Source organism: Lemur catta, chromosome 22 (genome assembly GCF_020740605.2).
Source record: "Lemur catta isolate mLemCat1 chromosome 22, mLemCat1.pri, whole genome shotgun sequence".
Lineage (NCBI taxonomy): Eukaryota > Metazoa > Chordata > Mammalia > Primates > Lemuridae > Lemur > Lemur catta.
The window spans coordinates 30,275,516-30,291,014 of NC_059149.1; the positions used below are offsets into that span (position 1 = coordinate 30,275,516).

The window sequence follows — 15,499 nt, forward strand, 5'->3', positions numbered from 1 at the left end:
AATCGAATCTACTTCTCAGGGTATTGGTAAGATTAAATGAGGTGACCAAGTAAAAGAAACATTCACCATGGCAGGGATTTTGTATTCGATCCAGGGATGCTATCCTGACAGGGGTGATGATGTCAAAGCGCAGAGATTTCTCAGTGGCTCGGCCCATCCCTCTGCCTGGCTGTGTATTTGGTCTTCTGAACCTTGCGGTCGGCGCTCGGTGTATCTGGGTCCGCACTGATCTGCGCCAGCCCAGGATCTCGTGTGATTGAGGAGTCGCCCCCGACCCCGGGGCATTCAGGACTGGGCTTCAGGTCTTTCGGCTTTCAGTCCAGCACACCCTAGTTTGCCTTGGTGGTGGCGTGAGGACCTAAGACGTGAACCGCCAGATGTTTCCTCTGTATCCATGGTGAAAGGTGAAAATGTTCTTCCATATTTATTCAGTTTTTAGTTGACCCTCATTTAAAAACCTGAAGAATGCTTATTTTTAGAAATTAAATCTGAAGGAAGATGACTGTTTCTCATGACAAAATATTGTCACAATGGATGCTCCCATTTTCTTAGGGCTTCATACGTTCCAAATGTTTTGCTGTGTGAGTTACAGCATGCATTTTGACACGGTAACCCTGCTGAGGACTTCTATGGCTTCTAGTTTTACAGGGGAAGAATCGAAGGCTCAAATAATTTAGATAAATTTTCCAATTCATAAACAGACAGGTACCAAGTCAGACTCTGCTGTATCTGAATCCAGGTGATTTCAGCAGTTCCATGCTGTGTTGCATGGCTTATTAAATACACATGAATATAGAATGACCACCTGAATCTTTACTTCCCACACACACACGTGCACAGCTGACAGTGACTCTGCACCAGTGCCCACGTTCAGGTGACAGGCAGGAAGCAAAGACATTCTGCAAGTGACACAGGATCTCCAGATTCTCTCTGTTCTGAAAATATGCCTGGAGACCTGCTGATGCCCATATTGTGCTGAAAGAATTCCTTGGACTTATTGCTTGAAGTAAAACTTAATAAAGGGATCCTATTCTTTAATCTTCTCTTCTTGTTATAATCTCATCATGTCACATTTTTCAATATGTTGAAAATGATGAAATTTCACTTCCAAGACATTGGCAGGGCTGATGTGTCCTTCATGTTGCAGGCACAGAAAATTTTGAACAATATTGTGTTCTCCATTAAATATTATTTTAAACTGTGGATTTTTGAGGGGGGGGTGTCTGCATCCATGATGGTAACTACTGTGACGGAATACCAGAGATGGGGTAATCTATAACAAATAGGAGTTTATGTCTCACAGTCCTGGAGTTGCTGAGTGTTCAGCACTGAGATTTCACAGCAGAACCCAATTGTAGGTAGGGACCCGGAACACTCCCACAGTACAGCTTTTGACCAATGTTTCTATGTGTACATATGTAAAGTTACTAATAGACACATACAGGTTCGAGCAAACACTTTCATATGCTTGCATTGTATGTAGCTAAGGACCCTCAGAAGTCCATGGAGTTTGAGAAAGTGGCTACATCACTATTTTATTTTTTCATTGCACTTAGGCAGAAGCTAAGCAGGAATTCACCTTGCTCTCTTGCTGTTCAAATCCGTTGTTCTGTTCTTCTCCCCACATCCTCTCTCCCTAGAGCGTTTCACCGCTCTCCATCCTTGCAGCCCCTGGGCTTCACAGGAGTCCTCCGTTTGGGGCCGTGTTCCTGTCATATTTGAGGCTCAACTTGCTCTTTTGGGCTGTGGCCTTGGTGCCTGTCAGATGCCTCCTGGATCCTCGGCTGAGACCCCGTCAGTACACACGCCTCTCACCGCAAGCAGGTCCCGGGAAGCCCCCCGCAGAGCACCCTTTACACTCCGTGCCTTGCGCTGGGCGACCTGCCCCCGGTTGGCCCTGGCGCATGTGTGGAGTCCAGGTCATGAAAACACAGACGCTCTGCTGTGAGATAACGGAGATGTGAACTAGGGTATCGATCGTGGGAAACGAGAAGACAGTGGGTGCGGGGCACGACTTTCAGATCAACAACGATGGGCAACCAGCGTGAAGACAGTGGATCAGACTCCCCTGGACTTACTCCGGGAACGGTTCCCAGAGGCAGGCGCCCGGCGGGACAGGCACCTGCAGGGTGGGACGTGGGCAGAGCACAGCTGGGAGCTCGTTAGGCCGCCGACGACAGAAAGTGCATCGAGTGGACACCAGGATCCAAGAATCGCGAGTCTGACGGTAACAGCCACGGCCTCAAGGACCCCTGAGCTTTTTGAGGGGAAAATTGAACATCAGTAAGGAAAGAAAAGAGCGAAGTGAATGGTCAGGTCTTGGAACCCGAGAGGCAGCAGAAGGAAAACAGCCATTGTGGTTACAGAGGACAGTCGTGTGACAGGAGTAAGGGAAGGTCAGCGGGCAGGATGAGCAGTGCTGAGTGGTCTTAAATGTGCACGGAAGAAACCCGCTCAGGGTGCCTGCGTGGAAGGAGCAGCCGCACAGCGTGGGAGAGTCTCTCCTGTTTGTGTTGAGTCTCTCCTGAGAGCCGTAAAAGAAAGCAGCTCACTAATGACTCAGTCTTTGTTCTCCTTAATAAATAGATTGCGACAAGTTGATCCTTGCAACTCATGTCTTTATTTGCAAAAGAAATAAGTGTAAATTATGGGTGTAATTTACATAATATACAGATTACATGCTTCAGATAATTATAATATTCTGCATATCATAATTTTTCATTTATTGAATATCTACATAGTGTCAACAGAGTGTTAATTGTTTGTACATCTGATATTATTGAATTCTTACAATTACCTTTTGATGTGTGGATTAATCTGTGGTCCCCAAACCCTGGACCACAGACCAGTACCAGTCGCGGCCTGTTGGGAACAGGCCCACACAGCAGGTGAGCGAGTGAAGCTTCATCTGTATTTACAGCCACACCCATCATTGGCATCACCGTATAGGCTCTGCCTCCTGCCCCCGGGTCCGTGGAGATATTGTCTTCCATGAAACTGGTCCCTGGTGCCAAAAAGGTTGGGGACTGCTGGTATTAATAACCTGAGAGTAATGAGACAATGCTCATTAAGTAACTGAAGCCACACAGCTCATGGGAGTCTGCAACCAGAGCAAATTCAGAAGACTGACTTTAAAGCCTGTGCTCATAAACAAAAGATAATTAAAGGATGAATAATTGATCATTTGCCTAAACAATTGAGAAATGTAATGCTATGTTAGTACAATTAAGGAAAAAACAACCAAGAAACTTCACTCCCTTTAGATATACCAAAAATAAGAAAATTCTCCAAATTTTGAGAGTGTCATATAATGCCAGTACTAATTGGCATTTTTAAAAGTCATGTATGATGTCTGTCACAGAGCAACCATGCAAAATTTGGGTAATAAACAAATAGATGAATGAACACTAGACTTTAGCAGGAAACTGCCTTCATCCCATGAACCTGCATTTAGTCTGTGAGAATTATGCCAGCTAGTCCTCATTGAATCAGAAGGGTTATAATTTTATTTTTGATAGTTGCCAACCTCTATCTTAAATCCCATCAAATAGCCTTTTGTTAAGACACTTAAGGATTAAAAAGTATAGCTCAAAACCAGAACAAAATGAAAAAGATTCCCAGTTGTTGATCAGACAACATAAAGGGGAGGGGGGCTTCTTAGGTCCTTGGAATCGGGGTTTACATCTCAAATGCTTTCAGATTGAACAGCATAGCAAGAAAGCTTTTCTGTTTCGGCCTCCTGGGTGTGAATCCCTTTACCGCAGGGCTCCATACATGTCTGGGGATTGGCATCTGTCCCACCTCACCTGACAGAGAAACGCTATTTCATTCTGTGCGAGCCCCGAGTGAGAAGTTTAAGGAAGCTGAACACTGGGTGTGCTTCAGTGAGCAGAAGGGAAATGAGGGTTTGTGAGCATGAGCAAATGATTATTGAGCGCAATGTGAGAGAAAGAGATGAGAAAACTAGATATTGGAACATCGTGAGACACAAACAGATTCAAAAACGATGAAATCTATGGCATTTGTGCGTTCAGTAAATCAAGACGAGCATTTTCCAAACGCTAAGCAGTCTCCCTGTGGATGCATTGCTTCAATGCAAAGATTATTAATTATTTTAACTAATAATTAATAATGCCCACAATGATGCCTGCATATCTGTGGTTTTTCTTCCCTATCCACTAGGAATGGATCAGTGCAGTTGCCTTACGTGCACATGTGTGTACACGCACACACATACACACATATGTTTCTGATGGTGGAAATAGCTGATCATAAATTTAAACACAAGAGAATTCTTAGGTCTTGAATTTTCCAGAAGTTTGAATCTTATTAGTACTTAATTTTCTTTTACTTTTTGATGATTTCCCAATATACTTATTTAATATTTTGATAAAAAAGTAGAACCAAAACAACTAACCAGTAAAAGTCCAACTAAACCACAGATAACCTCACAGAACAGAAAGTAGTCCCAGCTGAGAGCCGTAAGAGCTACTCTGTGGCCACAGGTGTTACTCAAAGTCCTTGTTCCAGGCTAGGCTAGTAATTCATCTTTCTGACTCTCAGTTGTCTTTATCTGTAAAATTATGCTTATACAAACTCATTTATTCAGTTCCTCCGGCTCTAACACACTGCATGTATATTCTCATTAGAATCTATGTGCGAAAAAGTTTAAATTACCTAAATTTAAATCCATGATGTGAACAATATCTTTAATGTTGATTGAGTAAAAGGAGGCCCTTGATTCAGTTACTGCAAAACTCTTCTTTTGCAGGAGCAGCTGAATCGGGTGCGGGATTGGTGGGAATGCCACCCTCTGCTGGCACCTGTTTCATTACCGTAATGTCACTTAACTTGAGAATTTTTTCCTTGACTCGTGGTAGACAAGTCTGGATTGGAACTAGTGAATTTAAGAAGAAAGTGTTTTCAGTGAATTCTCCCCACAGTTTACTTGTTTTAAAAAGTTTCCTTCTTGGTGCCTGCCTCTCTCTCGCACAGCCGTTCACGGAAAAGCCACCCTGTGTCCCAGCGGGCTGTGCCTTCTGCCCTGGGGTCTCTCCTTCCTGCTCCCGTATCTTAGGTCTTCACACCTTGTTTTCTGACACATAACTTATAAACTATGAGATTTGTGATAATAGGTGCGTTGCGGAGCTTAGGTAAGTTATCTGCCTTGCATCAGAACTTGGGCTAGATAATTATAAAGCTATTTTCTGACCCCGTTTCTGTTGTTTCTCACTGACCTTTAGTATTCTTAAAATTTTGAAAAGGTGTATACTTATGCCACACCCTAGGAATACAATTAACAGTTTTTATAAGTATTTGAGATGAAAACTGGGAAAAACTAATGATAATTCACATTTCTAATAGATAGAAACCATTTCCTACAAGAGTAAGACTGAATTTGTTCCATTTCTTTTCAGCTGTGTCCTGTGGCATCCCAGAGTCCCCAGGAAATGGCTCCTTCGCAGGTAACGAGTTCACTCTGGGCAGCAAGGTGGTCTATGAGTGCAACGAGGGCTTCAGGCTCGACGCCGGCCAGCAGGCCACGGCCGTGTGCCAGGAAGACGGGCTGTGGAGTCACAAGGGGAAGCCGCCCAGCTGTACACGTAAGTGCTCATGCATGTCGGCCCATCCTTGAGCTTTACTCAGGAACTGAACCCGGCGGGGAGCGTGCTCTGTTCCGGGGTGCAGGGGTCCCCTGCCCCACTGTGGGGGGGCTTGGGCTCTTTCATCATAGCAATATTAAAGCCAGATTTATTCCATGTAAGGTGCTCCAGCTGTTTCAGATGAGCTGTGCGCTCCTGAAGGCTAGATGGATGCTGTGGGTTCCATCCGTATAGATGCCGTGTAGTGGACACAGCCGAGCCCGCTCTGAGAGGCCGTTTTCGATTTGGGGAGATGCAGTCTAGGGGAAATTGAGACATTAGGCCCAGCAACAGCCCTCTACACAGATATTAAAATGTAACTCAGTGCGAGTTTTCCTCTTCGTCTCCCATCAAAGTTCTTTGATGCCAAAGACGATGTCTGATTTGTGTGTCACCTGTGCTGCACGACACACTGAGGCACAGGAAGGACAGCACTCGTTTGAGTTGCACAGGCGGCCGGTTGTCTGGGAAGCTGTTTATGGTCGGTGATAATATTCTTGAAAGGGTCAAAAGTTTGTGTCTGTTCTGGAACTCTAGTCTTACAAAAATAATAAAGTCTATAACGCAAAGTCAAACAAATGTTCTCTCTCTCTCTCTCTCTCTCACACACACACACTTTCTTGAACAAGATTTTCATTGCAGGTATAGTAAAACTAACCTCACACTGGAAATAATGTAACCTCCCACTTTCTCTAGGTTGGAGACTAATATTTCTATGTATACAATGATATTTTTTTCTCTACTTATCATAGCAGAAGGGATCCGCATGGTCTTCAGTTATAAAATCAGATCATTGGACTCTGTGTACAGTATAATTTTGGTCATGTTAAAGACAGTGAACTGCTTAGATATGAATATATAAATGTCTGTGGAAAATAGTTGAATTCTCACCAACAGTCTTTATTTTTCTTGCTATCACTTTCGTCATTTTTATTGCACTTCCTTAGATTTGGTTCAGCACTATTAAAACAACAATAATATTTCCTGGTTATTTTCAATTTAATAAGGTACTGTTTTATTGAAAGTAAGTAAGGCAGTGGAGAGCTAGGATAGCAAGATACATTGGTATGGTTTCTGAGTTCCATCCTAAACAAAATCATTCTCTCAAAATAAGAACTTAATCTGACAGATGGAAATGACACGAATGTTTTGGGTTGATGTTAATAAGAGTGGCATCCCAGACTTAAAGCAGTGCTCATTTTGCACGTAGCCTGGAGGTCATTAATGATGATGCTACTTTTAAAGTGTGTATTACCGGCTAGATTTTTCAAATAGCTTGTCTATACATCTCATAAAAAAAAAAAAACCTGGAAAGGTGGAACCCTGACGACCTCACAGAGGAGTTGAAGCTACTGATTGGCAGAGGTGAGGCTTGACTCCCACTCTGTCCAGCTGTGAATCCCATGCCCCTTCCCGATGCCATGTTCCTCCACCCTGGGCATGCGTTGAAATCCTCTACAGAGCTTTAAAGTAAATATTAGTATCCAGGTTTGACCCCCAGGGATTCTGAATTAGCCAGTTTGGGTGGAGACCAGGCATCCATTTTTCATAGATTTTTTTTTTTTTTAAGTTCTCTGGGTGTTATGCTTAAAATGTCATGTATATGCTATTCCTATAAAATGGGAAACTCATTTTAAATTTGTATACTGTCTGAGAGAGACTTGATAAATGACAAGGTAACTACATAAGATATAATTTTTTATTTTCACATCTTTTGTGTTTTTGTTTAATAGACTTTATCTTTTAGAGTTTTAGATTCACAGCACAACTGAGTGGAAGGTTCAGCATGTTCCAATACACACCCTATCTCCCCCCAAACCCTGCAGCATGCACGACCCCCCCACATCTCACCCAGAGTGGCGTGTGTGCTACAGAGGATGAACCCACATCGACATGTCTTCACCCACAGACATGGTTTACATTGGGGTTCACTCCTGGCATGGACAGTCTGTGGGTTTGGACAGGTGTGGAATGACATGGATTCACCATTACAGCATCACGTGGAGGAGATTCTTTGCCCTAAAATCCCCCATGCTCCATCTGTTCATCCCTCCTTCCCCCAACCCCTGACAACCACTGCTCTTTTTACCACCTCAGTAGTTTTGCGTTTTCCAGAATGTCATGTAGTTGGAATCCCACAGTAAGAAAAGGCTACTGCCTTTTCCGATGGACGTCTTTCACCCGGTAACATGCATTTAAGTTTCCTCCATGTCCTTGCATGACTCTGTAGCTCACTTCTTATTGCTGAAAAATATTCCGTTGTCTGTATGCACCATGGTTTATATACCCATTTAACCTGCTGCGGGTCGTCTTGGCTGCTTCCAAGTTTTGCAATTATGAATAATACTTATATAAATACTATGCATTGACTTCTATAACCTTTTATGTTTGTGTGTTGTATTTAATATGAACAATTTCATGTACACGTGTAAATTGTATATGTGCATGTCTGTGTGTGTTTGTGTTTGTACTGGGTATGTGTTTGTTTGCATATATATTTGTACCACAAGGCAGCAGATTCTTTTACTGGCACTTAGTTTAATTGTTTTTGTTTTTCTCTGCCGGGGGGTGGGGGGGTGGGGTGGGGGAGTCATCTCAACCTTCGCTTTTTTTAGCCTAATTGAAAAATGATGTTTTGTGGTCATCAGGCCTCAATCCCTTTGATCTCTTGGTTGGCTGTTCTCTGGCCATCAGTAGTGTATAGAAAACCACAAGAAAGAGTGAAAAACCACAGGAAAAATCACCTGCAATTTAATCAGCCAGGAAGACCACCTCAACCCTTTTATACGGGTTGACCCTATATCACAGTGTGCACAAAATCTGTGCAAGGTGGTAAAGACCTCGGTGTGAAAGGTAAAACACAAAGTGCCGGTACAAACCCAGCTTCGTGTACCCCACCATCCCCCGACCCGAGCCTGGGTTCAGCAAGGGCTGCGTGAGCAAGTCTGCTTCCTCCTAACGAGGGAGATGGGTATAAGCAGCCGTGTTCGGTTTCAGCACTTCCGTTCCTCAAAACACGTGGACACGTGTCAAACAAATACTATTTAAAGAATTCCAGTAAGAAAAATGCAGAAATCCTAGTAGCTGCCGCTACACTGCCCCCACACCAGAATTTATACATTTATAAAACAAAAAAGACAGAAGACACCAGGTGATGAAAAGAATGTTAAACTGAAACTCCCGAATGCATTGCTGGTGAAAGTGTAAGTTGATATATTCTTTTTGGAAAAATAAAATGTTTGGTGGCACCTACTGAAGCTGAAAATAATTTATGAGCCAAGATTCCCACTCCTAGAAATACGTGCATGAGTGTGTTTATCGCATGAAAGGCTCTAAGGTTTAATGGGCGACCACCCCAATGCTGGTCCGTAAGGACGGAGTAGACTGCTGTGTGTTGATGTTACACAGTGAGCAATATCTGGTGGGACAGAGGAGCACTGCAGCCCAGAGCCTCCAACCCGATTGATTCCACGGGCATGTTAAAGCCCATGTGCAAAGAGATTCCTTTAAGGAAGTGCAAGTGGAGTTTCACCCCAGAGTGTGGGGTTTGACTTCCAGAGGGTGAAGGAAGGCAGGGGTGGGGGTCAAGAGAATGTGGGGGGAGGGAAGGAAGGTTCTGGCACCATCCGAGGTGTGGGCGGGATGGGGGGCAGGATGGCAGTGTCCTGGTCTCTAACTCGGGGTGACTTGCGCTGCTCCCGAAACTCGAGTTGGAGGATGGAGCAGGTACCTGGGGCCTGCAGAGCGCTCTGTTTCTGTGAGAGTTCAATGCTCTCCCCACGTTCTGTCCCCCGTTCTGGCCTCGTCATTCCACAGGGCTGAGGCTGGGAAGGGCATTGTCTGTGACCCCCTGGTGGGCAGCCACAGGCACGGCCGGGTCCTGGCACTGTTGGCGCTGCGTCTGCAGGAAGCGGCTGCAGGTGGATCCAGGGAGCAAAGACTGGACCATCTAGTTCCCTGACGGCTCCGAGGAACCGGTTTCCTAACGTCACCTTGGTTTATGTCACGCTGGTTTTCTCCTCCAGGATTATGTCATAGATTATTCAAATTCAGACGCTTTTTCTACTCTTTCCCTCAGATCGTCTTTGAAAATAGTAAATAAAATCACAATTTGCAGCAATTTCTGGGCACCTCTTCCTGCAGTACACAAAGAAGGAGATGGACTTTCACATTTTTCTTCCAGTTTTCACTCCTTTCTACTCCTAATTTTCACTCATATGTTTTCATTTCCTCAGTTTCTTTCTGATTTTGGTGCCATACATTTTCTTGGCAGGTTAATTTTCAAAGCACACACATGCACAAACACACACGTTATTATAAATATATGTGATTAGCACCTACTTTGTCAGACGCTATACTAAAAATAAAAATGTGTAAAAATCCACAGCGTTTACAATAAGTGAGCTCATAACCTAGCAGAAAATAAAGAGATGTAAGCAAACAGTTAAACTAGGATAAGATAATTACAAAACAAACAAAATAACATTTTCATGAAGAAAGAAGTAGTCGCAGAGAATTTGGAAATTGCTGCTGTAGATGATGTTAGCTCCAAGAAAACTTCTGATTCCCTCGTGTACGCCAAAGTTGAGTCCTTCTAGGCAGAAATGGAGTTTGTCGAAGTCAGTTCAGGTCGTTAAAAACAATCAAATTAATTCTAGAAGCACATATTTGGGTGAAATGAAATGTATTATATTTGAAATATTCAGAGAGATTCAGATTGAGTTATGGATTTATAAGGCTAAAGCCTTTAGAGAATTTTCAGAAATGACAATCTTGCCTGAAATTCTAAAGATATTCTGGCTAGATAAAAATATTACTTACATTGTTGGATAAAACATTTTAATATTCATCTCAATTTAGAGTAATGCTTTATTTAAAAATTACCTAAGAGAAATAAATCTAAGGATTATTTTTATATTAGCAATTTTTTTCATATTTTAAACCTCATTGATATTACTGTGATAATACCAAAAGCCTATTTTTTTTGAGTTTATTTGCACATAGTACTTTTAAATTACTGAGAGAAAACTAAATGAGACTTTTACGACATTTTTGGTTATGTTTGACTCAATTATAATGACTTTGTATAGAATTTAAATGCAAGATATATTGATACTATGATTCTGAAAGAAACTATGATTTCTCTAGCCAGTTCTTCCAGGTTTAGTAAATTAAGCAATCTGGTCACTTTTGTTGGTAAGTGATTATGGTAGATGTTAGCTAATTAGATGCTTCATATTTGGAGAAGTGGTCTGGTCCCTAACTCCATATACTTTATTTTAAATCTTATTGTGCTTTTCAGAAAAATACATACTCACATGCAACTAAAGCTTTGCCTCTATTTTCAGCATGTTTATAAATTCCTTGAAGTCCACCCTAATATTCTCATACAGCTGCTACCAGCGCTGTTGCTGCTACTGCTACTGTTACTACTGCTATTGCAATTGTTACCACTGCTCTTTAATAAGTAACTGCTATATCCCAGGCCTCTTCCTGGTGGTATGAGTAGATCATCTCCTTTAAGACTTGTTAAACATCTTTCTGAACAATGTCAATGCAGTGTTCCCGTGAGTGTCTGTGTGCTTACAAATCCGGTAACATACAGATATACTATAAATGTGTGTTTCCTAGACAGGAAGACGTGAGAACATCTGATCTTCTGAAAATTAGTGCCCAAGCTGGTTTTCAATGACACAGTTCCTATTCCAAGTTCCTCAGAGGATATTGAGGCAAATCACATGTACGATTTTTATATGTATGTGCTCATTACCGTGGTGAAAATTTTCCACTCCGACACAATCCCCTTGCGTCTCAGTCTGAAGGCAGCTTTCCAGCACATCCGTAATGAGGCAGTTGGGAGCATTTTACGTGTGGGATCGTTCCCGTGGGATTCTGTGGGTCGCAGAGGAGCTCTGAAATAACAGGGAATGGCACTGACTTCTCCCTGCACGACCGGGTTCATAGAGCAGCCTCTGACCCCCGCAGGAAAAAAATGATGACGCTGTGTATGTTTCCTCCCAGCGGTGCCCTGCCCCAGCGTGGAAGCTCAGCTCTCGGAACACGTCATCTGGAGGCTGGTTTCGGGATCTCCGAATGAGTACGGAGCCCAGGTGTTGCTGAGCTGCAGTCCTGGTTACTACCTGGTGGGCCGAAGGCTCATTCAGTGCCAGGCTAATGGGACGTGGAGCGTGGGCGAGGAGTGGCCCAGCTGTAAAGGTAAGTGACAAGCGAACCATCCCAGGGGCTAAATTACTGAATTACTTACATCCGTGGTGCCTCCCTTCAGTGGCTTTATACTCTGTCATCGTCCCATAGAGCAAAACTGGTCCTATAGGCCAAAGGCACATGGCATGTCTTTGATTACAAGGACAAATACACATTTTTATGTGACATCCTTAAAACATACAACTGCTGGATTAAAAGTTAAATGTTGCCTTTTCCTTGTTCGTGATTATATTTTATAAACTTTAAAGTGTTAGAATATTCAGATATTTCAAATCAGCTCAAAAACAAAGCAGGCCTATGTTTCAAAAGATAACAGTTATTCCACACACTGGCTGTTCGAAAGTTCTAATTAGAATCTTGGGAAACAGTGTTTATGCCAAAGATATTGTGTTCTCCAATAATGACTGTCTGGAATGGGAAGATGATTATTCTATTAGGTACAAGATAAGTGGTTAAAGCTTTGAGGGAGTTTCATATGAAATATGAATAATCAGAAAAAATAAAACAAAATTAGTATTGTTCAGAGCACGGTTTGATTCAGACGTACTTAATAATACAATCTGCAGCTGATTGTTCACAGGACATTGTCATGCAGGGGGACAAGTCGTTAGACCAGCGTCTAATTCGTGAGGTACACAGCTTAGTGAGAATAAACCAGAATTCAAAACAGGAGACAGACACAACAATGAATGCCTAGCTACCTTGGATACTAATTTTAATTCCACATTTAACAGAACAAATGTTAGTTATGCACGTACACAGCCTCTTCCCCAGGGACACAAAGGTAAATTCGGAAGGATCGCTGACCTTGAGGAGTTCCAAGTCCAGGTTTCCCCAGGAAAGTCCTGCCTGAAGCCTCTTTCCCGGGGAATTGTCAGTGGCTCCTGGTCACTGTGACAAGTGTCCTGGTTTGCATGATTAATGACCTGGTCACAGAGTTTGTAGTGAATCTCCCTCTGCTGCACGCGCGCCACGTAAGCACCCTCCTCCCGCCGTGCTTGCTGGTCCCCCACCGCTGCCCACCCTTGAGTGTCAACCTGTGACTTGGAGACTCCAACAGTGGGGACACTGAGGTGCCATGGGGAGAGGGTTTAGAAGCACTTACCTTGTGCCTCTTTCGGACTCCTCCAGCCAACGTCATTTTATCAGTTTCAAATTGGAAACAGGATCTTAACAATAGACACCCATTGACTCCCTGGGGCTGGGGTGTCCAGGCAAGGCTTCTGCAGGTGCCACAAGCCCGACGCAGCTGCTGCTTGTCTTCCTAATTCCCCAGGGACGCCCAGCTACGAAGTCCCTGTCTGCTCAGGGCAGGAACAGGCTGGTGGATGCCGGCTGTGCCACAGCCCGTTATGCTAAGGGCTCAAAACGCCGCCCCAGAGGAATTCACACGTAGGTCTGAGAGCCTTCCGTGTGAGGGGTGTTCGCAGGAACCAGGCTCCCCGAGTCTTGCACCAAACTCATTGGCAGCGAGGTGCCAACTTCATTGGGGGAAGAAAGCAAAGTCCTTGATTAGTATTTCTGCGTCCAGCCTCCACATTCTAGAAAGTCTGTTTTCCTGAGTCAAATCTCATCCTCTGTGTTCTGCTGGTTCTGATACGGAGTCTGGTACAGGGACGGCGACCACTCACCCGTTTCTATTCCTGCACCCAGCCGTCTCGGGACACGCGTTTATTTTGTAAACTGCCGTCTGTTCAGGGACTCACACTGCCGGGCATGGATTGTCCTAGCACTTGGTCATTTGTCTCTTGAATGTCATCATGGACATGTGGCATTTTTCTAGAATCAGTGGATTCTAACTGAAGTCACTCTTTGCTTTTTCTGTTCTTGTGTTTTTATCAGCGTTTGCAGTTCAGATGGTCACAATTTGGCCAGGGGGAGTCCCTTTCACACAGCTTCTTCATTTTGTCCTTCTGACACCTTTAAAAGGTCCTTGTGTTGTCATAACAACAGGACGGTCTATGCCCCTCCTGACGATTTCTTACCCAGACGTGAAATCAGCTGTTCTCCGAGGAGCACTGCTGCCTTTTGGTGCAGGACGGTATCGAGACAGAATCTGTGCCAGGGGAAGGGACTGTCCTGCATGTGGCCAACGGGAACGTTGACATGCAGTTTACTGTCACCCTCTGACTCAGCTGGAACTGTTGTGTTTGTTTTCTTTTCCCCCTAAAAGGCCTGATATTGATATTGTTAGTTTATTTCTATTTCTACTTTTTTTTTTTTTTTTTTTGCTGAATTTCTCACTAACAAAAGAGCTTGTGAAAGCTTTTTTCCTCTTTTAGGAAATATGAATGTCATATTAGACATGGGAATACTTGGTGTTCCAGTTGTGGTGCTGTCTGAAATTTCAGAAGACTTTATCACCCGCTACCCCCCTTCTTCCCTCCTGTTTGTTTTGGAAATGACACCAGAGTTCAGGAGTCTAGAAACCTCCATCATGAACATACACAGCAAGCCCTCAATGAAAAGCACGTCACTCAGAACACCCTAACATTGAATTTTCTTGATAATACACACAAGCAAACGCCCAGCTGACATCAGATAACACCAGGGACAGCTCATTGCCCCAGAGACGGCTGATTTCACGTTTGAATATTTTCGCTTTGAGTGAGACCTTCTTTTGGACTCATATCCAGTGACTGATCTTGGATCTACCCCCCTAGGCCTGATAAAACAATTCCAGACTCTGGTGCACACAGCATGCCTTCATGGATTTGAGGACAGCCACTGTGAGTCCTCCAAGCCTTCTCTTCATGGTGAAGAGCCCCTCCCGCATGCCAGGCCGGTCACTCATGGCTCATGATGGCCTGCAGGTTCATGGGACCTTTTCCCAGCTAGAACGTACTGGAAAGCACCTGCTCTTGACCTTATGCTTATTTGTCACACTTATTTATCACAAGTAATATCCATATTTTGGATAGGAACGCTGTTTTTACAGGTATGAGAAATCATATGCTACATTGAGGGTTTTTATTCTTTTAATTAGAGTAAATTTCAAGCTGGATGGTAGAATTGGAGGAAAGGGGGAAAGGAGGCTTTCCTGTGGGAAGGGAGGCAGTGGCTTGGAGTCCACGGTGACTGTGAGAAAACCCACTGCGGCTGGCAAGTCGGGGACATTCCGGACGCTGTCAGCAGAGCGTCTTGCGAGTTTGAGGACTTGCCCTGAGAGTGCAGGGGGGCACTTGGGATTGTGAATATTATTAATAGTACATTTTTAATGGAAGAGGAAGAAAACAATAAATTCGTTTTTTAGAAACTTCGGGGGAGAGAATAACATGGAAATAAGGCTTTCTCTGTGCTGATTGCAGAGGTTATTTTTAGTGGTTCTCCCTTTCATTGTTGCTACTGTCCTTGTCAGTGTGCCGGGTTTGCTACCCCAGGAAACACCAGCCCAGAACCCCCTTACCCAGCCACTGGAAAGCTGACACTCTGCTCCATTAGTTCTTTACAACGCAGTAAATCTCATCAGGGGAAAAACTTAAAACAGTCACGAGAATGTTTTTAACAGTGGCTCGAAGGCTAGAAACGCGAGCAGCAGAGGGCGGCTTCCCTGGGCCCACGGCTGGTGCCCTGAGACCTCCAAGAGGAATCGTGCTCCAATCTCATTGTTATTTCATGCTTTCCCGACAAGC

At 43.8% G+C, this 15,499-nt stretch overlaps 1 protein-coding gene across 1 annotated transcript in view; it reads left to right on the forward strand.

The window, feature by feature from the left end:
* CSMD1 (CUB and Sushi multiple domains 1) overlaps positions 1-15,499 on the forward strand; it is a 1,229,803-nt gene that overhangs the window by 1,168,276 nt on the left and 46,028 nt on the right. The window contains exons 50-51 of the mRNA XM_045535313.1: positions 5,418-5,603; positions 11,664-11,858. Of these exons, the coding sequence (XP_045391269.1) occupies positions 5,418-5,603; positions 11,664-11,858 (381 nt within the window). The remainder of the gene's footprint in view (positions 1-5,417; positions 5,604-11,663; positions 11,859-15,499) is intronic.